A 26,692-nucleotide genomic window follows, 5' to 3' on the forward strand; every position below is an offset into this window, starting at 1 on the left:
TTCAAGTAATGACAATCAGAGTACAATTTCTTTTACTATCCAGATACATAGGATTTCTTTTCATTTGAATCCTGTAAGGTCTCTTTTATGAATCTGCCACAGGTGTGCTACTCAGATCCCTTTGACCAACTCACCGCCTAACTGCAAGGTAAAGGGAGAGGTGACAGCCTCCAGTTGTTGGCTTTGTCAGGGTTCACACGATCTGTGTCCAAGATCCTACTAATCTCCAGGTGGCCTCGGGCTGAAGACCCGGCGGTGATACTGTGCTCTGAAGGCAGTCTCTTCTGTGGAGCTCCCCATGGGACTGACAGCTACTTTGTCAGCTCTGCGTCACTGAGTGGCAGCGTTCCATGGTTAGCCTCGCCGGCCTGCTTTACCCCTCACTGGACCATTTTGCACTTCCTATTCCACATTAGTTAGCTTTGACTCCTGGAGAACACTGGGGTAAAATCAGACTAGTTTGTTTCCAGTCTAACCTATTAATTTGGTCTCTTTCTCATTTACTTAACCTCTGCTGGTGTCAATAATGGTATTACTTGAAAGGCTTTCCTTCAGCCTATGCCATTTTAGTTTTAGCATCCCCAAAAGCATTTTAAGTCCAGTACAAAACAATGATTTTTTTCTTCACATAAAACTTTGCAATTTTACCAGCAGATATTTAAATATATTTTACTGTATTCAGTAAAGATACATTTTATGATAAAAACAAAACAGAATCTTAAAAGCAGAGACAAAAAACCACACCAAACCTCAGTAGCACCATCTTGTGGTGTTTGATGGGAACTGTCCACTACTTCATTGTTTAGGAAAAGGCCTTTTGAAGTCCTAACACCTGTCATCTTCTGTCCATCTAGTTTAACCAAGGTTCTAAAATATGGCCAAATAACAAAAAATAAAGTTAAATCAAGCCTTTTAAAGTTGGTGAGTACATACAGGTCTTGTTTTCCTTTTTCTGAGGCTTGAGGTAAAACCATCTTCTCTCCCCACATCTCTCATCAGTAGACTTGTAACTTTGTGGTGTTTATGGGTATCTGACATTTCATAAGCATTTTCTATCTTTTGTTTATCTGGCTTCTCTACCAGAATATGAAAACAGCCTTTACCTGTCTTATTTACCCATATAGTCCTTAGGGCCACTTGACATACAGTAAGTACGTAAAACTTTTTGAATAAATGAATCTTTTAACTTATGAATGGCTACATATAAATCAGTCTTGGAATTAGAAAAAAATCACCTGACAGAATTTTCCTGTAAACTTACACATCTTGGGATAAGAATTAACAGAGCCACCAGAGAAGTAACATTCAGAGCCAGTCAGGGAGAACCAAAAGGCTTTGGCTACAAGAAATTAAGGCTACCCAAAACTGTGTTAATCACTGAAAGGAGTTTTCCTCTCACACAACCACATTTACAACTCTGACATACACATGCAGCCCATGCTTGAATATTTATAGGGATACAGAATTGCGACCTCAAAATACAACAGTAGCTTAAGAGAGTCACAAGAATAATTATGGACCAAAAAGTTAATATTATAGTTAATTAAATCACATACAAGTCCTGTATGTGGACCATTTATGGTCTCTTAGCACAGTGGTTGCAGGTCAGTCTCGTAAAAATACAAATACAAGAGATATTAATTAGAAAACTTATTTATTTCTGCTCCTTTCATACATCTTATTGTGCATGAAACAGTCCTGCATACACATCTGAGTAATGTGCTGTCACACACTCTGTTTAAAGGCAAAGCACCACAGGTGAAGCTGATCTGTCCAGAGTTCTCAGCTCATGGAATCTTGCTTCCTGCTTTTACATTAATTTTTGAAAGTCAGAAAATGTCATCTCCAAAAAATGTTAAGGGGGCTGTAAAAAATAATCACTTTATTCAGTATTATAGTTGTAGAAACAGAATATATTTTCTTTAAGAAATGAAAAACTAAGAAAATGCCACCTAACATCGTTGATATGTCAGTATAGGCCAGCAGGAATAAATACTGTGATGAGCTTGTCTCTTTGATACCAAGCAGACATTCTAGTTCAAGCTTTAATATGCTTCCTAGTTTCACTAGATGCTTCTTTTCTGCTGCTTCGCTCTTCTTCCGTATTTCACATCAGAGGATTGGTACAGCCTTTAAAACTTCATTAACAGGAGCAAATCCAATATCCACTAATTTCTTCTCAAAAGGCATTTTTTTAACCCATCAGATAGCCCCTGTAGGAATAAAATTTATAAATACAAAAAGTGAAAAAGAAGCAAATTCCAAAGCGCCCAAATTTTATGATGAATCAAATGACAATCTAAAAATATAATTGTGTGATTCCTCCTTATGGTTTTTACTTCGTATCTTGCCTCCCCAATAAATGACTACATTACTGAGCTTCATTTCCATTACCCTTTCCCCTCAAAGGGTAAAGTTATAAACCAGTAAGCTCCAAACCTGCAAGCAAATGAAAAGCCACTCACACACTTGTGGAGCAGGTAAAAAGCCAGGCCATGAAGCTGTCCTTCAACCAGGACTGATTTAAAATGCAAGCACGGCAGCTAGGTTATCGATCTCCTCAAATCACAGAATTAACAACAAAATCAAGAAGAGGAAAAAAAGGAAAATGACAGTAGGTATAAGATGATAAAAAGGAGAAATGGCAGGTTACACTAAGAAAATCAACTAAAAACTGGTAAGTGCTGCTGTGTCTAATTAAGTCTAAACCTAAAAGGACCCTGAGTCAAGAAGACAAAATTATGCTTCATGTTCAGTGTCCAGCAAGTAACAGTTATCAAATAATAAATATCTGCTAAATACAAATGTGAATGTTGCAGAGGCAATAAAACAAACACTTTAGAAAGTGGCCTGTCAAAAAGGAGTAAAAGTGTTTTAGTACATGTAGAATTAAATTTCAGTTACATGAAAAAATCATGTATATGCATTCTCCTAGTCCCTAAATGACATTAATTGAGTAAAGTATTATTATTTTCTTACTTTTATTTTTCATTCCCCCTTCCTTTAGAATTTCTTCTCTGAACTGATCCTGTGATTTTAGGACTTATAAGGGAGCTCCCTAGCTTTTCTCATCAGGTTTAATAAACACTAGCTGAAACTGCTAAAAAGGCGATTTTTGCTACTCTGACTAAAACAGGCCTCTTTAGGGGTGGCTGGGTGATTGAATCAGCCAAGCATCCAGCTATCGGTTACAGCTCAGGTCATGATCTCAGGGTCTTGGAATTGCCAGCATCAGGAGTCTCACCGTCAGCACAGAGTCTGCTTGAGAATCTCTTTCCTCTCCTTCTGCTCCTCCCCCCCACTATCTCTCTTTCAAATGAATAAATCTTTAAAAATAAATAAATAGAAAATAAAACGAGCTTTTTTTGGTCCCAAATTGCATAGTATCCATTCAATAGACTATTTTATACAGCTTTATAACAGACTTGCCTACAAGTGGAAACCTATCCCTCCACTCCCAACCAAACACTTTGCCTAATTTAAGGACATCACAGCATGATACAGCACACCATCTTTTATTTTTTTAATTTTTACAATTCTTTTAGGTCAAAAAACAACTCTAATAGTGAAGACTTTAGAGAATCTAATGACCATTACTTTTCAGAAGAATCAAGCACAAATTTGTACCATCTCCCAACCAGTATCTAAACACCACTTCATTTCTTTAAACCTGTGCACATTTTTTTTTTTTAAAGATTTTATTTATTTATTTGACAGAGAGAGATCACAAGTAGGCAGAGAGGCAGGCAGAGAGAGTGAGAGGGAAGCAGGCTCCCTGCCGAGCAGAGAGCCCGATGTGGGACTCGATCCCAGGACCCTGAGATCATGACCTGAGCCAAAGGCAGCGGCTTAAACCACTGAGCCACCCAGGCGCCCCAAACCTGTGCACATTTAAAAGGTACTTAACGCACACACACAATCCCACATACGTTATCTTGTGAATTATATGAGAAGAATTTTATTTTCAAAATGAAAACTGTTTTTCTGTAACTCTGTACTAGTACCATAAAAATATTAGGCACCAAAATTTGATTTTTCACTTTAAATGTATTATCATATATATGCAAATGGTCAAGAAAGAGTCATTCATTTTATTAGTGCCCATGTTTCTATAAAAAATATGGCATCAGGGGCACCTGGTTGGCTCAGTGGGTTAAGCCTCTGCCTTCGGCTCAGGTCATGATTCCAGCGTCCTGGGATCAAGCCCCGCATCGGGCTCTCTGCTCAGGAGGGAGCCTGTTTCCCCCTCTCTCTCTGCCTGCCTCTCTACCTACTTGTGATCTCTGTCAAATAAATAAATAAAATCTTAAAAAAAAAATATGGCATCAAATAAAGCCATACTTTGATTTGTAAAATTTTATCTGTAAGGAAGACATCAGGTCTCTAAAAAAACATAAATTAAACAATATAAAATAGTACCAATCTACTGCTATTTTTTTTTTTCCTTTTTAAAGGTTTCTCTTACTAAAGATATCAAACTCTTTGTAACAAAGACTTCAGCCCTGGAGGTCATCGTGATGAATCTTATGCAGCATAGCCATCCATTACCTCAGATGCTAGCAACGTATTTGATCTGAAAGCACCCTTGGTTAGTGGTGTGTTTTAATGTCTTTTTGCTATTGCTGTTCCACTTAGGCATCAAACTGTTTATGTATGTTGGAACTTCAAAGATCATTTGTGTGCAAAAAAGCCATATTCCCTCCTTACTGGTGGTACTAACCACGGCCCTACTGTGTGCGACATGTAGGCCCACAGACATGGCTCACCATCTTGTTTGGGGTCTACAAACATTCCAGAAAATGCAATACTGTTGCTTCCTTTTCTCTTCTAAAATTGTCCATTGTTTCTTCCCACTCTGCACCCAAAGAACCAGGCTTTAGGAGGTGCAGATGAGAAATTGTATCAAAGAAGAAACCGTAAATTCCTTCCCCTTAAAAATCTAAATCCTAGATTTAGCTGCATGACAATTTACAATTTAGATCACTGTTCTGTTTGGATTATATCTAAATATAATTTACACCTGGGAGATTACATATAAAGGGAGTATACCCTATTTCCTATTGTTCACTTAGTCGGCAATCTCAGATGCCAGCCTACAAATGGGGACAAGAAGACAAATATTTACATAAATAACTGAAACAGTAAGATGGAGGCAATCAGAGTATTAAGCACTTTCCAAAGCTTTTGTTTTTAAGCAGTAGATAGCTCTATTATCATACAAGTCAAATGCCTGAGCTAAAAAGAACAGCACTTACATCCTAAGGAGAGGACCTAAAACAGTAAAGAATGAGCAGCTTAAGGCAGAATAAAAATAAATCTCTTTCTATGGGCAAAACCAGCCCACTTCTGATCTGCTATATGCCTCCAAAAGTTCCATCTGTTTTGGTTAATTTGTAGTGGCCTCTTGATCTCTCTGGGAACCTCCTCTTTTCCTGTTTTGCTATGGAAAATTTCAGCCTCTTCTATACCAATATACCTTTCTCAGGAGAAAAAAAAAAGGAACAAAAAGTGGATGCTGAAGTACATAATTCTTTATACAATTTAGCCAGTGGCCAAAACTATTTTTTTTAACAATTTCATTTATTTACTAGAGAGAGAGCACAAGCAAGGGGGAGGGATAAATGGAGAGGGAGAAGACTCCCTGCTGAGCAGAGAGCCCAATAACTGGGCTCAATCCCAGGACCTGAGCCAAAGGCAGAAGCTTAATCAACTGAGCCGCCCAGGCACCCCAAAACTATTTTCCCCAGACAAATATAAGAACCACTGGCAGAGGAGTCTGAGGGAACCATATGGACACGCAGATATTCATTCAGTTGACAAAGAACACTGCTCTCTTTTCCCACCCTGCTAACATGACTCCAGGATTAAGTACTACTGACTTCCTAGGGGAAGTCTGCCCACTCTACTCCAGATGTGTTACAATGGAGAGGTGAAGCCACAGAACAAATGAAACCCACACACCTTCCTGTATTTCCTTTTAATGTCTCTTATAATAAGGGAGTATCAGTTCTAAGAAATCACTGACACTTGATGTTTAACCTAGTCCCTAAAAAATGAGTTTACTAAGAGCTAATCTTTGTATGGTATGTCTACCCAAGGTTCCTGCAATTACTAATTCATCCATAGGTGAAATCAGAATACAGGGAAATGTGATCAGACTTGTCCACATTTCAAATTAATGATCTCAAATGGAAATATAAAAGCTGCCATAAAACCAATTTGTTTTTGTTCTAAAGATATTGTATGTTTTCTGAAACAAAATGTTCTTATCAGGCCTGTAAACATAAATTCCTTCCTCTTAAAAATTTAAATCCTAGATTTAGCTCCATCTCTCTATCTCACACACGTGCACACACACACACACACTCACACACAAATACACAAAAGGATTATAAAATCCTTTTCCCAACTTTTTGGTGAGGTAATAACCCTCTTCTTGTCCAAGGCTTAATGGGTTTTCCTCACATCATTTTTTGGAGAGCAGCAATAATTAATGCCTTGAAAATATTCCCTACTGTCACTATTACTGCTGGAATCCCATATTTTATACATTAACCAAAAAGCAATTTAAAGAAACAGTATCTCCAGTCAGTGGTCAGTGATGTAACAGCAAAATATCAGTATGGAGACAATACTCAGAAAGACCTACCACTGATTTCAATTTTACTACTAACCATAGCTATAACCTCGAGGAAGTCACAAATTTCTTTGGTTCTCAGAAATGTCATCAGTTTAAATGAAGATTAAATGAAATCGCCCATGATTTTACGTGATCCAAGTAATTATTTTACCAACTTGCAACAGAAGTTAAATTGCTGATTATACAAAGTACTTAATAACTTACGGCAGTTTCATTCTCATGAATACTCTAGCCATGAAAAAACTCAATAGGACACAGACGAATCCAATGAATAGAAGAAGAAATCTATTGAGTTTTGGAATGTTTGGTGCATTCGATCGGTCCAAGATTATGAAACCTAAACCTCCCATTGTAAACAGGAAGCTGGATGCGAGTCCTTCCATAATATATTGTCCATTTACTCTGAAAAAGAGCACAGCAAAACAGTAAGTGAAAATTCTCAGAAAAATAAAATACTTGTCTTTGGACTGAAATTCCTATTTCTTCTAAAATATTTTTATGTTGATTTTTTATTCTTACCATTAAAACTATTTTAGCACATTTCTGTGTATTCTTGTCAACAAAATTTATTTTTATTTAGCCTATTACGTATCAAACACTGTTCTAGGTTCTAGGGATACAACAACAAAAATCTGTGTCTTCATGGAGCTTTTATTCATAAAGTTTTAAAACCTCAACTAACACAATTGTCTATGTAAACTCAATGCTGACATTTTACTAGCATAAAAAGCCAGTCAGTGTATGTATATGAACTCTTCACCCAAACTTTTGTTTAGCTTTTAAAAATTATGGTATTTAAATTTCTATTATCAATTTCAAATTCTGAATTGGTCAGGAATGTTTCTAGAAGTTTTTTTTTCTTTTTAAAGATTTTTATTTATTTATTTGACAGAGAGATCACAAGTAGGCAGAGAGACGGACAGAGAGAGAGGGGAAGCAGGCTCCCCACCCAGGAGAGCCTGATCCGGGACTCGATCCCAGGACCCTGAGATCATGACCCGAGCCAAAGGCAGAGACTTAACCCACTGAGCCACCAGACCCAGGCGTCCCTGTTTCTAGAAGTTTTATGAGAATTTATAAACCTCTTGGGGCACCTGGGTGGCTCAGATGGCTAAGCATCTGTTTGGTTAAGCATCTTGGTTTTGGCTCACATCATGATCTCATGGATCATGGAATCAAGCCCTGCATGGAGCTCCACAATCAGCAGGGGCTCTATTTGAAGATCCTTTCCCCCTGCCCCTCCCCCAACTTGCGTGTGTGCACAAACCTACTCTCTCTCTAAAATAAACAAATAAATCTTTTTTTAAAAAATCAATCAATAAATAAATGTCTTGTTTCAAAGGGAAAATTTTAAAAGCAAGTGTTATTATCCAGGGCTCCATGAACCCCACAAGGATTCCCAGCAATCTATAAACCCTTAGAAAGATATGTATATTTTTATACATATGTATATCTGATTTTTCTAGGAACAGAGCTTTCAAAATTCTGAGTTCATGGATTCCCCAAAAGCAAATTCTTCTGTTAGAGGGATAATTTATACATAGGTATCTGTTACAGAGGTATGTATTTTTTGTTAGCTAATTGCTTTAACCGAAAACACAATACAGGCACTAGGCTCAAAATTCAAACAGTGCCAATGACGACACATGAAGGGCTCCCCGATCATCAAGATCGCCTATCATCTAGATTTCCCCCACTCCTGGAGAATCACAGTAATCTTTTCAGAATATTCTATGCAGGAATACCATAAAAGTAAATGTAAATGCAAATATATAGCTATATTTGGTAGACAGTTATCAAGTGGATTTTAGAAAGCAATACACTAAGCACTGCTCAGATGAACCAAACCACACTGGAATGGTGCTTCATTACTGAAATGGAGTGCCTAAGTGTCCAAAATTATTATATTTTTATTTGATAGTATAATCCAGGGGTCCAGAAATTTTTTCCTTAAATGGCCAGACAGTACATGTCTTAGGCTTGCAGGCCACATGGTTTGTGTCACGCTTACCACTGTAGCTTGAAAGCAGCTACAGACAGTATATAAACAAATGGGCATGCCTAGTTCCAAAAGAACATGACTTACAAATAAACAGGTATGTACAGTTTGCTGCTCCCCAGAATAGTCTAAATGTATTTTAAACCAATACCTTCCTTTAAATAAGCGATCATGTCAATCACTGTGAAACACTTTATGTCCTATAAATAAGTAACATACTTCTGTTCTTGCCCATTTCCTGCCATTTTAGCTACTATCTAAATGCAGATGGACCCAGAGGTTTCACTATATTTTTAAAAAATATCCATACTCCAGCAACCTTCCTTCCCACCAAATCATTCAAAAAGTTAAGTGTTACCTGTAGGCCAAGAAAGCTACTGGTCTCTGATGTCCATGTTCATCAGTCATAGAACCAACACTTGGAGGTTCAACAATAACATCATAAATTATTCCTGTATGAAAGACAACAGTATAGATTAGAATGGATTCCTAATTCTTAAAAAGGATTAGAGTTTTCATGTCTCTAAAGGATCACTTATATTTCAACAAGACTACTGAGATATATTATGAGAATCAAGTGAAGCCCAGCTAATATCCTAAACTTTAGATACACCATTCAAAAATTCAACTCAATATTTCAGATTATCTCTAAAACAGGTGTTTGATAAAAGAAATTCCTTCAGTAACTGTTTCTAATACTCCACAATAAAGGAGATTTAATATTAAAGGCTGTATTTTAGTTCAAGAAAATGTTCCACATATGCTTGGATATGTTTCTATCAATTGAGAGGTAACTAGAGAAACTTTCTTGCTTAAATATAAAATGAGACATTTTAAAATCATACCAACAGGCAGACAAGCAATACTAGAGATTCGTGATCATTAATGTTAACGTCCATCACTTAGGTCATGATGTCACTGTGTTCATTAATACTAATGTCCATCAACATCGTTTTCCCAATCTCCCATTGCCAGCATCTACTCTTCACCTCTTCTACTATCCTCCAACAACCTCACTTTCAGCTTTTCTTAAGCATAGTAAGAATGTGTCTCCCTCACCCTTGACTAACAAGCAATCACACAGGAATTCCCTAATCTCTCTACCACCACCAAATCTATAAACTAGTACCTGCATCCATCCTTCCTTCCTTCCAGCTACAAGAAAGAAAGAGTCCCTCCTTCTAACAATGTGAGATTCCTTCTGCAATTATCAGGACTCCATCCCTTTCCACCTTCTCACAGACTTGGATCCTTTGGCTATCTCTCTTGCTTCCTAAACTTTCAACCTCTCCTTCCCTATGTCTTTCCCTTGACTCCAGACCCTCCACGTTTTCCCTATGTCAACTTTCCCTTAACTCCAGACCCTCCATGTTAACATCCTATTTCTATGCTTCCTTTTTGAAACAATGTCAGACTTCCTTCTGGGGAAAAAAAAAAACAAAAACAAAAACAAAAAAACGGTAAACTTTTCTCCCTTTCCTCATTTACCCTTCATTCTTCAACTCACTCCAACCTGGCACCTGCCTCCACTGATCTTACTCTTGCTAAAGTTGCTAATAATCTCCAAATTCCATGGACATTTTTCAGGTGTCTTAGGAGGCTTCCCAGCGGCACTGAATCCAGTTTACTAAATCCATTTTCTTTGGGGGAAAATTGGCTTTTGTGATACTCCTGTCCACACCTTCTTGCTACATCTCTAACAGAGCCTGTTGTATAAACCCACTAAATGTTGGGAGTTCCTTAGGGCTTGAGGCAGCCCTTTTTCTACATTCTCTCCTGAACTGAACTCATCCCTTCCCAGGGTTTTAATTCCACGTACTAATGATTAATGATGGTCAATGTGCCAATACCTATCAAAAGTTAGCACCCGCAGAATTAGATGTAAGCTCCCTAAGAACAGGGACTTTCTCTGTTCTTCAGTATCTGGCTTATGAGAGGATTAAAAAAAAAAAAATCTATTATTAACTTATTTCAACAGAGAGCTCTTTTCTCAATTCTAGACTCATAGCTGCAAACTTGACATAGCCAACTAACTGTAGTTGTTACATATCCTGAAGTGCCCTCTGGTTCACTGTTCCCCACCAAAAAACCTTCAACTCTTCAATCTCAGAAAATGACCCTCCCATCTAGTCAGATGCTCAAAGATTCCTTCATACTTCCTTCTCTCCAATCAATCCATACATCCAATCAATCCATCAAGACCTAATGAATCTACTTCCAAACTATCTTTCATTATACTTTCCTCCATCTCTACTGCCACCAACCTAGTTAGACTCAATCAACTACAAACCTACCTAACTGGTCTCTTGATTCTGTATTTGTCCATTCTTTTCCCTCTGCCCAGTATTTTCTTTCCCCCAATTCTTCAGATTTTGGTTAACATGTCACTTCCCTAAGAACCACACTCCAATGTAAATGATGTTCCAACTCCCATTATTTTCCCATAACTTCTTGTTCTATCCCTTCAGTGAATCTCTGGTAATTTGTAATGGAAAAGATAGTGCAGTGGAAAAAGATTTCTGTTTTATTTAACCTGTCTCAACCATGCAATTACAAGCTTCAGGAGAGCAGCATTCTTATGTTTCCTTGACTGCTGTTCCCAGTACCTAGTGCCTGGAACTTAATACGGGCTCAATGCATTGTTTGCTGAGTATTTCTCAGCAGTAAGTATCATTTACTTCTAGAAGTACACTCACAGTTTTTAGAAGAGACCCTTTTCCAGTGGCAAAACCGAATCCTTGTATGAGATACCTCTGGCCTTGGCCACTAAAAGGTGTTCTTTGCAATCTGCCCCTGGGGTTGGAGCAGAGACTCTCCCCATACACAATCAACAGGGAATAAGTGGACAGAAGGGAAACTGTGGCTTCTAACAAAGGGTTGGACTCCAAGGGAGTAAGGGTTAGGAAAAAGAGACTAGCAGCTCAAAGCAGATGAAGACTATTATTTTTGTTTAATCACATGTACTTTAAATTTCATTTATTCAGTACAGTACCTACTAATGTGCTGAGCAAATGTTAATGCTACTGCAGTGCTAGGATAGTATCTTACCAATACAAAAAATATTCAAATGTATTTTACTTAAATAAGTACAAGTTAACTATCATGATTCTGGACTGGGAGTGGGAGGTAGATTCAAAGGCACATTCTAGTACCAGGCTTTCATAGTCATAGTTTCAGATTCATCCCTCTTCAGTACCAATGCTTTTCACATCTATGAAAATAAAGATGTTTATGGCTATTCCCTTTAAAACGGAGCCACTTTTGCTGTCCCTAATCTGTAAGCTTCAATTTTATAACTTCCAAATTAAGTATTCCACTTCCCAGTTTGCCAGCTTGAGTAAATCGTGAATCTGTGGCTTGAAAGGGTGGCGGCTCGAAAACTGTAGCTGGATTGCCAACTCATCACTAGACAAAACAACGCCCCTTTTGCAACGTTTTATTTGAAAACAAACACCCCCCCCAAAAAAAAAACAGGATAAGACATTCTGGAGTGTTTAATAGTACTGCTATTTTCCTAATTCTTTAAATTCTCAACTTCTGCTTTTTGAAATACAATACCTTCTGCGAATCTAACTCCAATCCCAAATATTTATCAAAACCGTGGATTCGGAATATTCCACTGGCATTTATTCTTGACTGGGGCAAAAAGCAACAACGGACCTTGGGTGTGAGCTAACAAACCTAAGGACTGCCAAGTCTCTTCCAAGGGTCCAGGCACTGTAGACAAAGATAAGGGAGAAGTCTCAAGCCTTCTTGATCAACCATGGAAGTACAACGGACAAGACTAGAGTCCTCCAGGATCTTTGTCAAAAAACTTACGGCAGGCAATAAAGAGCAGTAAGACAGGTTTAAAAAATATAGTCTGATTCGGATCCCTAGGCTAAGAGGCTAGAGGTGCGAAAAGGCAATGGGCGTGAGAACAATGACAGTGACCTCTCAGAATACACAACAGGGCGTGAGGGCAGATAAACCTTTGGGGCATTAATCCTTGAGACCCCAGAAATTCCCTCCACCCTCCGAAGAGATCGAGAGCACAAAGATGCTGCCCTCGGAGCTGAGAGCCAGCAGCAGAGACGCGCCTCCGGGGAGGGCCGGTTCTCCGCGTCTCCGGGCCTCTCCGGGCCGAGCCAGCCCGAGTTACCTCCGGTGATGAGGAAGTAAGACACCACCACCAGAGCATACACCGTCATGGCCGACGGCATGTGCACCCAGGGCGGCTTCTTCAGCTTCAGGTTGGGGCATTCGAGCACTAAGAACGGGACGCGGTACAAAGTCTCCATGGTGGCGGCACGGGCTTCTCTCTACCTCCAGCCGCACGCGCCACCCGGAAACAGGCCCGCCCCTCCCGCTAGCCCGCGCGTGCGCCGGGAAGAGACTTGCAGGTCCGCCACCTTGGAAGGCCGTTTGTCTACCCAGAGGAAAAAGAAGAAACTATGAAGAAAGGATAAACTCCATGATTTTGAGCTATATATTTTTAAGCTTTGCTAATCGTAAATTTGAATGAGAAGCTCAATTATTGCCAATGAATAGGCAGGTGATTTATGTACCTTCAAGGACCTGCAGGGCGTCAGACGTGGCCAAGCCGGAGAAGCAGTGGGGACCGATGAATCCATCGCAGCCCCGCCCACTAGCCGGCGCGGGCGATTTAGAAGCTGATTGGACGCGGGAGCTCTAGGTTCCCAGAGCTGGAGGATGAATGGGAACGTTTGGAAAATTCTGCCTTTTCTATTAGCGGTTTTTTCAAGAGCCTGAGAAAGCCCTAGTTGCAGAACTTTTACTTCCCGATGTAGTTGCGGGACAGTAATAACTACTGTTACTAATAATTGCTCAAAATTGTCTAAATTTTTTGACAATTTTTAAATTCTTGGAAATTAAAAAAAAAAATCCAGTGCAGATGTATCAAAAATAGCAAGATGACTTCTCCACAGGATGCCTAAAGCTGATACCTTGACGTGACCAAAATACTATTTTAAATAACCCGTGTCCTCCGCTTCACTTTGCTTCTCCCACAGACATACTTATCTTCATAAATGCTAAAATCTTTCTGGCCAAAAATCTTTAACTCATCCTGGTTTCTCCCTTTACTAAAACTCCCATCTCCAAAATATCAGCAATAATGAAGTGGGTATACAGCGCAGCCAGTATTTATACATAGGTTTCTCTGGGTATTATAAAGCAGAATGTTTCTGAAGTCCCCATAGTTTTATAAATAAGCAGAACTTTGGAACAATTAAAATTATGTTGTCTTAAAAAATAAGGAAAAACATAGAAATTAAGAGGGGTTTTTTTGAGAGGTACTTGTTATTAAATTCAATAAATTAACATATAATGTATTATTAGTTTCAGAGGTAGAGGTCAATGATTCATCAGTCTTATATAGCACCCACTTATATGTGCTCATTACATCACATGCCCTACTTAATACCCATCACCCAGTTATCCCATTCACCCACCCCCTCTCCCCTCCAGTAACCCTCAGTTTGTTTCCTATGATTGAGAATCTCTTATGGTTTATCTCCCTCTCTGATTCATCTTGTTTTATTTTTTTCCTCTCTTCCCCTATGATCCTCTGTTTTGTTTCTTAATTTCCATGTATGAGTGAGATCATATGATAACTGTCTTTCTGACTGACTTATTTCGTTTCACATAATACCCTCTAGTCCCATCCACATCATTGTAAATGGCAAGATTTCATTTTTTTATAGCTGAATAGTATCTCATTGTTTATACACACCACATCCTCTTTATTCATTCATCTGTTGATGGACATCTAGGTTGTTTCCCTAGTTTGGCTATTGTGGACATTGCTGCTATAAACATTCGGGTGCAGGTGCCCCTTCAGATCACTACTTTGTATTTTGGGGGTAAATACCCAGTGGAGCAATTATTGGGTCTTAGGGTAGCTCTATTTTCAACTTTTTGAGGAAACTCCGTGCTGTTTTCCAGAGTGGCTGCACCAGTTTGCATTCCTACCAACAGTGTAGGAGGGTTCCCCTTTCCCCATATCCTCACCAACATCTGTTATTTCCTGTGTTGTTACTTTTAGCCATTCTGACAGGTCTGAGGTGGTGAGAAATTGAAAGTCTTTAAGCTTCCCTGATAGCTTCAGGGGGAAAGATAATACCAATTAAACACTGCTTGACAGATATATGTTAAATGATTTACACTGGTTCTTATTAGCCTTCATGACACCTCTGTTAGGGAAATACTAAGCACTTTACGTATGACAAAACTGAAGCTTGAGAAGTGAAACTTAAAAAGTGTTGTAGTCTGTGATTGGTTGAGACCTAAATGGTTGAGACCTCAATGTTCTAAATGGAAATAAGATTTGAGATGTTTAAGATGGGTACTCTACACGTTTAGAGAAACTTCTCTAATAATGAACTATAGAAATGATCCCTGAAAGTATAATCTTGAGATTTTTAAGATGGGACAAGTTTATCTTTCTTCCTATATATTTTAGGACAAATAATTCTTTATGCATTGTGGAAAAAACCTAGAAGTTTTAAATTAAAAATATACAATTCGGGGGCGCCTGGGTGGCTCAGTGGATTAAGCCGCTGCCTTCGGCTCAGGTCATAATCTCAGGGTCCTGGAATCAAGCCCCGCATCAGGCTCTCTGCTCCGCAGGGAGCCTGCTTCCTCCTCTCTCTCTGCCTGCCTCTCTGTCTACTTGTGATCTCTCCGTCAAATAAATAAATAAAATCTTTAAAAAATATATACAATTCGTACTAAAAAATAAAACCACCTAGTCAGAACTTCACATTCATCTATCTATGTATTGAGTTATTACTTTCATTTTTTACTCTGTTCCAAAATATAAGTTTGCTCCAGAAACCAGTTTATTGTTTTTTTAACATCTTAAAATCTGAAGTATTTTCCAACATGACTTTGTAATGTTCTATAAGCCAAGCATTAAAAAAAAACCTTTTATGAATAAAAACATACATCTGTTACCATCTGTGTCCTAACCAAAAATATTTCTGCAGAAAATGTTTTAGTTAAACACAACATAAACTCTGTAACCCAAAACCAAGGAAATAATGAATACAACCATGGACATTAGAGCATGCCTTTAAGTAAACATACAATCTAATCATTCAGTGGGTGGATGTTTAATATAGATGAAGAAGGGGCAAATGTTGGAAGAAACACAGATTTAAAACATTATACACAATAGAGCCTATCAATATAAGCTACTTATACATAAAAGCAAAAATGATTAATTCTTACCGTGCACAAGCAAATATACACTCAAAAAAGAAAAGAGCATAAAACTGATATCTGCAAAGATTTTCATGTTTAATACAGGAAATATTAATTAAAAACCTTGAAGCTGGGAATGGCTCTGCTGGTCAAAAGAAGGAAAATACCACAAATGAGTTTTCAACTGACTTTTTTTTAAAGATTTTATTTATTTATTTGACAAAGATCACAAGTAGGCAGAGAGGCAGGCAGAGAGAGAGAGAGAGGAGAAAGCAGGCTCCCACCCAGGCGCCCCTTCAACTGGTTTTTAAACAAACTAGAGCTAACAAAACTATTAATTCTACTGACTTTGGTTTTTGTGCATATGTATTAGGGAGGAAATTGGTAGCTTTGTTTTTTTGTTTTGTTTTGTCAGTTAATAATTACAATTTTAGCTCAGATTAATTTACAAAGACCTTTTGCAGCTGTGTTGACAGTCTTGTGAACTATGCTCTTTCCCTCTGGGTTCTGTCTAAGCATTAGTATGTTTGTTTCCCCAGCTGAACAAGTATTGAGGGGCAACTCCGTGCCAGGCACTGGGTGAAGTACTATTATGTCTCATGTTCTATCGGACTCTTTGTAATGCAATATTATATTGGGAATTTTGTTGTTATCATTGTCATTATTTAAAATTTTGAAAATGAAAATTCACAAGCAAAACATAGGTACTTGCCCATTGTAACAACAGAGATGCATGGAACGAGTTTCCTTTCATCACTGCTTTCATTTTACTTCTCCTTTCAAGGTGGTGAGATGATGAGATTAATTCTAAGATACAGAATTATTACAGCTGGAATAAGCATATTCAGATGTGGAAGAATCCCCGGCATGGGGGTCTGATCCATAGAGTGAGGGTTCTTCTGGCAGGAAAGATTAAGTGGAACAAAAACCCAAAAAACCGAAACAAAAAAACCAGATGGCTGCAGAGACTGATGCCACCATCAAAGATTTGGAAGATACAGAGTGACAATCCCTACCACATTCTGCTGAGTTAGCTAAGTCAGCTCTCCTACAAGAAAAATGGATCTTAGTGAGCAACAGTGGATTAAAGTAAATTTAATCATGTAGTGACTTATGGTCATGCTATTCCATTCTATTTAATGAGTAATGCAATAAATTGCTAGTTTTGAGAGGGACCGAGAATAAGGAAAGCCTCTGCAATAAGTCCAGCTTGTTGAGCAAACTGCTCTGTCACTTGGGCCGAATGACTCAGCAGGTCCAGTAGCACTTGGCATGTCTGGGGCAGATAAGGATGTTCTATGGAGATTTTGACAAGCCCCTTTAGGTGAATCATAGCACAATGCCCTGGAGTTTTGCAGCAAACCTCTGCCATCCTCTGCAGATAAATATCTCCACTGAGAAGTAGCTTCTGGCTTGCCATTGGATCTCAGCAGAGACTATGCTATTGCCCATCAGCAACAAGTTACCATGAAACCAGAGCCCTCCATCACCAACTTGCACCATTGTCTAACCTATCAACCCATAAACATGGGTGTTCACAGCAGCATTCCCTCATCAAATGAAAGTGTTATACAGGAGAGAAGGCTCATGGAGATCTTAAAAATACATTTAAATTGCATGAGAAACAATGCAGGTGCCCATGACTTACATCCCTGCCACACTGACTCTTCTCTCCAAACCTACACCTATGGCATTATGGAAAATGCCTATGACCAGTTACCTGAAGAAGGAAGTGTGGGAGGGGCTGTTTTATAGGTAATTCTGCACAATGTGCTTTCAGCACATGAAAGTAAATGACTTTGCACAACAGCCTCACTTAGAGGGAGCTTCGCTTGAAAGAACTGACGAGGGACAATCCTTCCAATGGGCAGAATGTTAGAGTCTACCTGGCTGTTCATTTTGCCTGGAAGGAGCGATGGCCACAGTTGCAGGTCTATGGCGATTCATGGACAGTGACTAATTATTTGGCTGGCTGGATGGCCAGGGAATTAGAAGGAACACAACTGGAAAATTGTTGAGGAGGTCCAGAGATGGACCTAGGTTTAAATTTCAAAGTATGAAGATATTTGTGCCCCATGTGCATACCCACCAAAAAACAACATATGTAGGGAAGGATATTCAGAATCAGGTAGACAAGATGATCCACCCTGTAGACATCAGTCATCCTCTTTCTCCAGTCACTCCAGTCTGCCCAGTAAGCCCACAAAGAAAGCGGCCATGGCAGCAGGGATGGAGGTCATACGTGGACTTTCCCTCAAGACTGATCTGGCTTGAGCTACTGTTGAGTACCCAAACTGCCAATAGTAGATATCAACCATGAGCTTGCAAAATGGCACCATTCTCCAGGAAGATGAGCCACCCATTTGGTGTAGGTTAATTACATAGGCCCACTTCCGTAGGCACTTGGTTCTTACTAAAATAGGCACTTACAGTGGATACAAATTTTTCGCCGTTGCCCACAATGCTGCTACAAAAATCACCATTGTGTGGACTTAAAGAATGCCTTACACATCATCACAGGATACCACACAGCATTGCTTTGGCCAAGGAACTTGTCTGACAGCAAATGAATAGTGGCTCATGTTCATGGAATTTGCCGGTCTTCGCATGTGCCCCATCACCTTGAAGCAGCTGTGTGGAATGGTGGAATGGTCTTCTGAAAACTCAGTTATGATGCCAGCTGAATGTCAACACCTCTTGGAGCTCAAACAGTGTCTGCCAAGATGCAGCATGTGCTGTAAATCAGTGATCAATACAGGTGCCTGTTTCCTTAGAACCAGGATTCGCAAGTCCGGGAATCAAGGATAGAAAATGGGAGCAGCTCCTCTCACTGTTACTTCTAGTGATGCACTGATGAGATTTTTGTTTCCCATTCCCTACAACTTTGGGCTCTGCTGGTCTAGACGTGTTAGTCCCAGGAAAGGAATATTCCTACCAAGGGACACCTCAGTGGTTCCACTAAACACAGATGAAATCATCACCTCACGTCTCTGTGCACTCATGCCAGTGAACCAAAAAGCAAGTAAAGGGTGCTATATTGACTAGGGATATGAGCCTGACATTCATGGAAAAACTGGATTGCCACTACAAAATGTCAGCAAGGGGGAGTATGTTTAGGATGCAGAAGATCCCCATAGGTGCCTCTTACCACCCCCATATTCCATGATTAAAATCCATGGAAAACAACTTCAGTAGAAGCAGGGCCGGTAATGGCTCAGACCTTTCAGGAATTAAGTTTTAGTCCACTGACAGACAAAGAACTAAAACCAGCTGTAGTTTTTGCTGAAGGCAAAAGGAGTATGAAATAGGTAGTGAAAAACTCTAAAAATAGCAGCTGCAACCATGTGAGTGGTTGTAGAAATAAGCACTGTGGGAATTATGAGTATTTCTTCCTTGCTTTGATATGAATATATTTGTATGTATGCTAACCAATATATTTTCTTTCTGTTTCCCATTCTCCCACTACATGGAGTATAATATTTGTTGGTAATATTTGACCTCTTAGTATTTAACTTACTGGATATTGGAAAAGGAAGATGACTTATCTAGAAGAGGGATGATTCTCACCCAAAAATAAACAAAAGGGGGGCGCCTGGGTGGCTCAGTGGGTTAGGCCTCTGCCTTCGGCTCAGGTCATGATCTCGGAGTCCTGGGATCGAGCCCCATATTGGGCTCTCTGCTTAGCGGGGAGCCTGCTTCCCCCTCTCTCTCTGCCTGCCTCTGCCTACTTGTGTTCTCTCTCTCTGTCAAATAAATGAATAAAATCTTTAAAAAAAATAAAATAAACAAAAGGATGTTGCTTTCTTTTTGGAGAGAGCAGGTTACAGTTGTATGAGGGATAGTTGTGTTATGTTAGGAGAAGGCATATTGTTGCTACAACCATTATTTGAAAATTAAGTTAAATCTAGTTCAAAAAGGCATACATGGATACCATGCTGAAAAGGGATAGACTGGGGTAGATTTCTATTGTGTGAGTCTAGCTAAGCTGAAACTGTATCTCACTGTGAGGCTCTGAATTAGTGTGGGCCTCAAGAGATATTAAAATTTTAAGAGATATTATTTTTTAAGCTAGTGAAATAAATTTCCACCTGATCATCAGTTGCTCCCAAAGCATTGAAATTAGCAGATTAATAAGTGAATTGTGAATAACTGAGTAGTAGAATACTTATGCAACCATGAAAAATGATACTGTAATATCATTTTGGATACAGAATGTAGTATCATTCTGAATGGAAGATATTCACAATAGGTTTAAAGTAACAAAAGTCAGTCCACAAAATTGTACATAGAAATTGGCCCTTTTGTTATTGTATGCATTTTCTGGGCAGTGTAGATTGAAAAAGTCTGAGGGACATAAAGGTGATTAATATCCATGTGATGAGATTACAGATTTTTCCTTCTTTGAACTACATGTGTTTTCTAATTTTTCTACAATAAATGTTTATTGCTTTTGTAATTAAAATAAAGTTTTAAAAATAATATTATGGTGGCTCTGTCAGTTGGGTGTCAGACTCTTGATTTTGGCTCAGGTCATGATCTCAGGGTCATGAGATCCAGTTCCCTGCACTATGCTCAGGGGAGTCTGCTTCTCTCCTTCTCCCTCTCCCTCTTCACCTCCTCCCGTGCTCTCACTCACTCACTCTCTCTCTCTAAAATCAATCAATTAATTGGTCTTTTTTTAAAAAAGCTTTAAAATAAAAAAAAATAGTGTTATGTTGGAACACAGCAGACATCTTTCATGAACATGTCGGTCTCTCTACCCAGGTACTCTTCACTGCTCTGTTCTGTCAAGGAGGAATAATAATGGCTCTCAAATTTGTTTCCATTCTAAGTAAGAGTATTTGGGTGCTCATTACCATGCACCAGCAGACAGTCGTTTATAGTATCAGAAACTCAGTGTCTTGAGGTCAGGGACAGTATTTTCACCATAGAATTCCCTGCACCCCTACAGTGCTTGGCACACAGTAGGACTCCTTGAATATTAGTTGAATGAATCAATGAATGAATGAACTCTTGGCTCTTCATCTCTTTTCATGCTTCAGTGTATCACCCTAACAATTGTACTTCTTTAGTGTTTTTTACATTTGTTCCCTCTTTTCCATCTCTGCCACCACTTGTTAGTCCAGACTCAACCATCTCCTGCCCCAGTTCCCTTCACATTGCAGCCCCCCTCCTTTTTTTTTAAAGATTTATTTATTTGGTGGGGGGTGGGGGGGAGTCACAAGCAGGAGGGCAGGGGGAGGAGGAGAGAGAACCTCAGACTCTGTGCCTGACATGGGTCTCGATGCCATGACACTGAGATCATGACCTCAGCTGAAACCAAGACTTAGACACTTAACCGACTGAGCAACTCAGGTGCCCCACCAAGGTGCTCTTTCTAAGAGACTGAGCAAATCTCAGTATGCCGATCAAAATGCCATCCTTACTGCTAACTAGGTAGTAGTAAGTAGCTGGGTAAAAAGTAAAATTTAGTTTGTTTTTGTTCATTACTATCTTCTTTTTTTTTTTTCTATCTCAAAGCTCCTTTCCATATTTTAATACTTGTTTTGTGGAATTACGGGTGCACTCTGAAAGCATCTGCCTAATCTCATACTCTTCTTCCCTTTCCTCGAGAGAGATGGGGACCAGTGAAGGCAGACAGTGGTGGTGATGATAATATTCACCATTCATTTCTTCATTCATTCATCAAGCATTTATAGAGAATGTAGCAGAGAATAAGCTCTGTTCTAAGGGCTGGGGTGTAGGTAGAGGAGGGACAAGATAACCAATGCCAGATTTCTGCCTCGAGAAACTGTCATTCTGATCAGGGAAGAAACACACAGAAACACGCAATCAATGGCAGGGCTGTCTGGGAAGTGCATGCTTATTGGAGTTTTGGGCCAATAGTTTAGTGAGTCCTGAAGCAGGGGTTACTCATTCTTGCAGGAGGAAAACTGCAGGCTCACAGAAGAGCTCACATTTGAGCTGAGCACTAGAGAAGGAGTTCCATTCCTTAAGGATCAGGCTTTCCAGCCATGATGACCTGTCTGAAGAGAGGTGGAAAAGTCCAAAGGAAGTTGAGTGGTTGTGTATGACAGAAGATAAATGGAAGAATGGCTGGAGATATGACTCTAAAAGAAAGGATGAAGCCTGGGAGTGCAGGGTATTTCAATGCCAGGAGGCACTTTGATTTTTATCTAAATTGACAGATTGTTAACACTGAAGGATTTTTGAAATTGGGATAATCGGTTCTGTGTTTAGAAGATGGAGGGGACAGCAGAAAGGCATGAGGTGGAGAGACCTTTCAAGACCTCGTTGTAAAAGACCAGATGAGAGATGATGAGGGCTTGGGATAGACTGTGGAAATGCACAGAGCAGGGAGGTTGGTGGTGATGAAAAGGCTATAAAAAGGTCTTTAGAGTCAGGTGAATTTGATCAACCAATGGATATGAGACTTGGGCACTCTGGAAAGAAAGAACTCTGATGAAAGTGAGCTGTGTGATAATGGTCCCAGGCATCTCTGCAGTTGAGTCCAAGAGCTGGACTGAAGAAGAAGGCTTCTCCTGGAGCCGGAGGAGGAGACTGGGGAAATGGCCAATGTTGAGCAGAGCTTCCATAGATAGCAAGAGCCAGGGTGGAGCTGCTTCCTCCCAGGGACTCTGATTATATGTGCATGACCCCATCACCCTCAACCCACTCAGTGCCTACCAAGGAGCTAGAGGCCGAGGTCCCACCATCTGCCTGATGAGAACTATTGTTCTAGAAGGACTCTCCAGGAGGGGACATTGGTGGGTGAAGAAAAAGGCCATGTTTAGAGATCCAGGAGTCAGCAGCATCTGGGTGATAGTAGGGGTCTTATTAGTTGATGAACATGCCTAAACATGAGATGGGTAGGCAAGGGTTTTGTTTAGAAGAATCATCCTGCAAAAGATCTCCTTGCAGAACTGATAAAAGCTATGCACTTTCTTCCCAGAAAAATGCTCACACATACCCACCAAATGCAAATGCAGCTAAATTAATTACAGGAGGTTCAGAGACTAAATTGAAAGAGAGAGGGAGGAGAGCTGAGGACAATGCCTAGGGAATCACCCACATGATTAAGAGGATACTACCCAATAGATACAGCTAGATCGAAGGAAAGAAGAGCTGTGGGAGAGCAGTAGCAGAGAAGGTTCGGAAGGAGGAGTTTCCAGCAAGTCAGATGGAATGAAATTGAACAGCAGCCACTGAGTTTGACAATTAGTCATTGGTGCTCACTGGCCAGGGAGTGTATTGTTAAGCATGTGATACTAGAAGGACTTGAGAGCAGATCTGACTCCATGACAAGGCACAGTCCTAAGACATAGATAGCATCATGGTCAATGAGGGCATGAGGGTGAGTTAATTTTTGGTGAGTTAATTGGTGAGTTAACTCATTCATAAAAGTGACAGGGAATTTAAAAAATAAGAGTAGTGAAGGAATATAGGATTTATCCCTCCAAACACAGCTGGGTATGAACGGGAGAGGAGAGCCAGGGTGGTAGCCGAGAAGGGTTTCTAAGGATGGTGGGACTTGGGCATGTTTGTATAAGATAAGAGAAGAAAATTGTGAAGAGAGTGGGACAGAAGGTGGCAGAAGGAGGGGAGGGTGTTAAGGAGAGAAGCGGAGTCAGGGCCATGGTGCGAGTGTGTGGATGGAGCCCACCAGAGGTAAAGTTGACTTTGGAAAAGATTTGAGCCATCTTCGAGAGAGGAAGAGCAGAAGATTAGAAGCATAAAGCAACCAATACTTAATGTGTACTAAACACAGGAGGTATATTAAGGTATCTTATTTAATCCATCTAATAGGTGTTGTTGACTCCATTTTTTTTTTAATATTTTATTTATTTGACAGAGAGAAATCACAAGCAGGCAGAGAGGCAGGCAGAGAGAGGAGGAAGCAGGCTCCCTGTGGAGCAGAGAGCCCGATGTGGAGCTCGATCCCAGGACCCTGGGATCACGACCTGAGCCAAAGGCAGAGGCTTTAACCCACTGAGCCACCCAGGCGCCCCGACTCCATTTTTTTGGATGAGGAAAATGAGGCTCACAGAGATTGGGCAAAATGCTCAAGTTAACACAGTCAGAAACTGGCAGATCTCTGGCCTGCTGACTGCAAAACCCACACCTTTACATATATTAAAGCTTTGTGCCAAAGGATGGTTTCTATTCTTAGGCCACTTGGAGTGCGGGTTGGCTTGGGGACAGGAGTAAAGACTTTCAGAGGCACCTGGGTGACTCAGTCAGTGGGGCGTCAGACTCTTGGTTTTGGCTCAGTTTGTGATCTCAGGGTCATGGGATCCAGCCCTTTGTCAGACTCCATCCCTCTCCCTCTGTTCCTCCCTGCTCCACCCCCCTAAAATAAACAAATAAAACCTTTAAAAGAAAAAGAAGCACCAAATACTTTCAGCCACTTTGAAGAATGCAGTAGTATGCAGCATTAGAGGTTCAGATTTTTAAAAATTATTTACATATATATATTTAAAATTATACACATATATTTTAAATATATCTTTCCATGTAATATATATGTAATCTTCTGTAATATATATAACATATGTTTTTACATTAAATTTTTTTAAAGAAGAATAACTGTAAATCTGGACACTTTTTACCTTTCCTGTAAAGCTCTGGCAATTCAGCAAAATAATAGTATGATTTTCTGACAGCTGCTCACATGTAATTTCTTTCTGTGGCCACAGCAGGGCAGGAGCTCTCTTTTACAGGAATCACAGTACTTTGCCAAAATGTATTTTCAATACCTTGAGATTTACAAACCATATTTGCAAGTATAATAAAAAGGCAAACTCATTAAAAAAAAAAAAAAACTTGGCTCAATGTTGTGATCAAATAAACTCAAGGAAACATTACACAAAACAGAAAAGGCTGCTTCCCGCAGCAGTTAAGCATATCTTTAAAATGCAAATGGTTTACTCTTTTAATGATGAAAGAAAAATCTTGTGAAAGCAACACTTTCAGATGAATAAAATATCAAACCCAGGATATTTTCTTTTACATCTAGTTGCCTTGCAAATCATATAGACTTATAAAAGTGAAAAAAGAAATGTGTATTTGGCAAATTTGAGTTATTAAATCTTAAGGAAAAAAAAAAGAATTATATCCAGTTAAGCTTTTTAAAGTAAACCTCGTAGATTTCATTTTTCAATGCAGAAATTTATAAAAAAAAAACAAGTAGCAAAAGTGGACTAAAACACCGTCAGACAGAGGGTCCCCGTTTTTGTTTGTTTTTAATTTTTTTAAAAGATTTTATTTATTTATCTGACAGACAGAGATCACAAGTAGGCAGAGAGAGAGGAGAGGAAGCAGGCTCCCCGCTGAGAAGAGAGCCCAACGTGGGGCTCGATCCCAGGACCCTGAGAGCGTGACCTGAGCCGAAGGCAGAAGCTTAACCCACTAAGCCACCCAGGTGCCCCGGTCCCTGTTTTTTTAAAAAATAAGATTACATGTTCAGAGTTACAAAATTCAGAAGGTAGAGAGGATAGAAATATGAAAATTGAACGCCATCGTCCTCTTTCCAGGTTCCCCCTTCCCTATTTCTTCTTCCTAAAAGTAACCGCTGTTAATAGATTCTTATGACGAAGACTACTTTGCAAGGAATGTTTTGCCCCAAGATTAGGAATAGAATTTAAAACAACAGACTTCTGGGGCCCCGGGTGGCTCAGTCAGTTAAGCATCCGACTCCTGCTTTTGGCTCAGGTCATGATCTTGAGGTGGTGGGTTTGAGCTCCACGTGAGGGCTTTGTGCTTAGTTCAGAGTCTTCTTCAGATTCTCTCTCCCTCTCCCTCCTACTCTCTCTCTCAAATAAATAAATAAATAAATAAAATCTTTAAAAAAAAATTCAGTCTTTTCTTGAACCAAAACTCAGACTGGTATTTTTGTTGCACTTGGGAAATGCAGCAGTGGCCTCAGAAGCAAAGGCCCGTGTAAATGGCCAACCGCACCACTGCCGTCCCCACGACCATCCTTCAGAGTGAAGGAGAAATCAAAGCGTCTTCTCACCTCCAGAAATGGTCTTCCCAGAGGTAAGGTATGTGCAGTATGCTTGAACCGCAGCTGGTGCTGCTGTCTGCCGGGAGCCCAGAGAAAAGACCTCAGTCTCCAGGGCTGTCAGTCTGGCCCTTTCATACTCACTGAAGTCGATTGAACAAAACAAAACAACACATAACACTTCTATCTTAGAAGTACACTTAGAAATGACAAGGGACTCCTTGAGACACTGATTCATCCATAGTTGCACACATTGAAAAGTATGTTTTATATATACACTGAATACAATATCTAACTTTTTAAGAATGCTGTAAAATATTTCCATATGTACATTATATCAAAGTACTTTCCCCCCAAGTTCGGTTGAAAGGAAATACCCAGGGCATTAGGCCCATCAGAATAGATGTCTCCAGTTGTGGTTTTCAGATGCCCTAACGTGCTTCTGCCCAGAACTAATCAAATGCAGCTTGGGATTTGTAGGCTGGATGTGTGTGTGTGTGTGTGTAATTCCTTACAAAGAGAAAAAAATCACTTGGATAAGACACGATAGAGGAGGATGAGTTATCAGTTGACTTTTTGTTTTATTTCCAACATTATCACTTGTTTTTAATCATTCAGAGGAGAAGACTCCATCATGGCCACCTTGAATGCGTTTTGCTGGTTTCTCCGTAAATACGTAAGAAGGCTGTTCCATGCTAGAAGCAGGAAAGGATCATGCATTCGCGGGTGTGGATAACACAGGGTATTTAACTGAACACTCAAAACAGCTTCAGTTATATTATCTTCATTTATAGGTGTGGTGACTGAAATTTAGAGAGGCCAAGACACTTGCTCAAAGTCATCT

General features: G+C 39.7%; 1 protein-coding gene and 1 pseudogene across 1 annotated transcript; both read right to left on the reverse strand.

Moving 5' to 3' along the window:
* Window positions 1-1,855: 1,855 nt before the first annotated feature.
* OSTC (oligosaccharyltransferase complex non-catalytic subunit) lies at window positions 1,856-12,974 on the reverse strand. The gene is made up of 4 exons (XM_045998178.1): window positions 12,781-12,974; window positions 8,998-9,091; window positions 6,845-7,042; window positions 1,856-2,213 (listed from the first exon to the last, which is right to left on the reverse strand). The coding sequence occupies exons 1-4, from the start codon at window positions 12,917-12,919 to the stop codon at window positions 2,195-2,197; spliced, it is 450 nt and encodes a 149-aa protein (XP_045854134.1). The 5' UTR covers window positions 12,920-12,974; the 3' UTR covers window positions 1,856-2,194.
* Window positions 12,975-14,949: 1,975 nt separating this feature from the next.
* Window positions 14,950-15,054, reverse strand: LOC123937654 (annotated as a pseudogene).
* Between the last annotated feature and the right edge of the window lie 11,638 nt (window positions 15,055-26,692).

This window comes from Meles meles, chromosome 2 (genome assembly GCF_922984935.1).
Source record: "Meles meles chromosome 2, mMelMel3.1 paternal haplotype, whole genome shotgun sequence".
Classification (NCBI taxonomy): domain Eukaryota; kingdom Metazoa; phylum Chordata; class Mammalia; order Carnivora; family Mustelidae; genus Meles; species Meles meles.

Coding starts and splice junctions, on each gene's coding strand:
- OSTC (XM_045998178.1), bottom strand. CDS start 12,919: ATGGAGACTTTGTACCGCGTCCCGTTCTTAGTGCTCGAATGCCCCAAC. Junction 9,092..12,780: donor TTACTTCCTCATCACCGGAG/GTAACTCGGGCT, acceptor TCTTTCATACAG/GAATAATTTATGATGTTATT. Junction 7,043..8,997: donor GTAGCTTTCTTGGCCTACAG/GTAACACTTAAC, acceptor GCTCTTTTTCAG/AGTAAATGGACAATATATTA.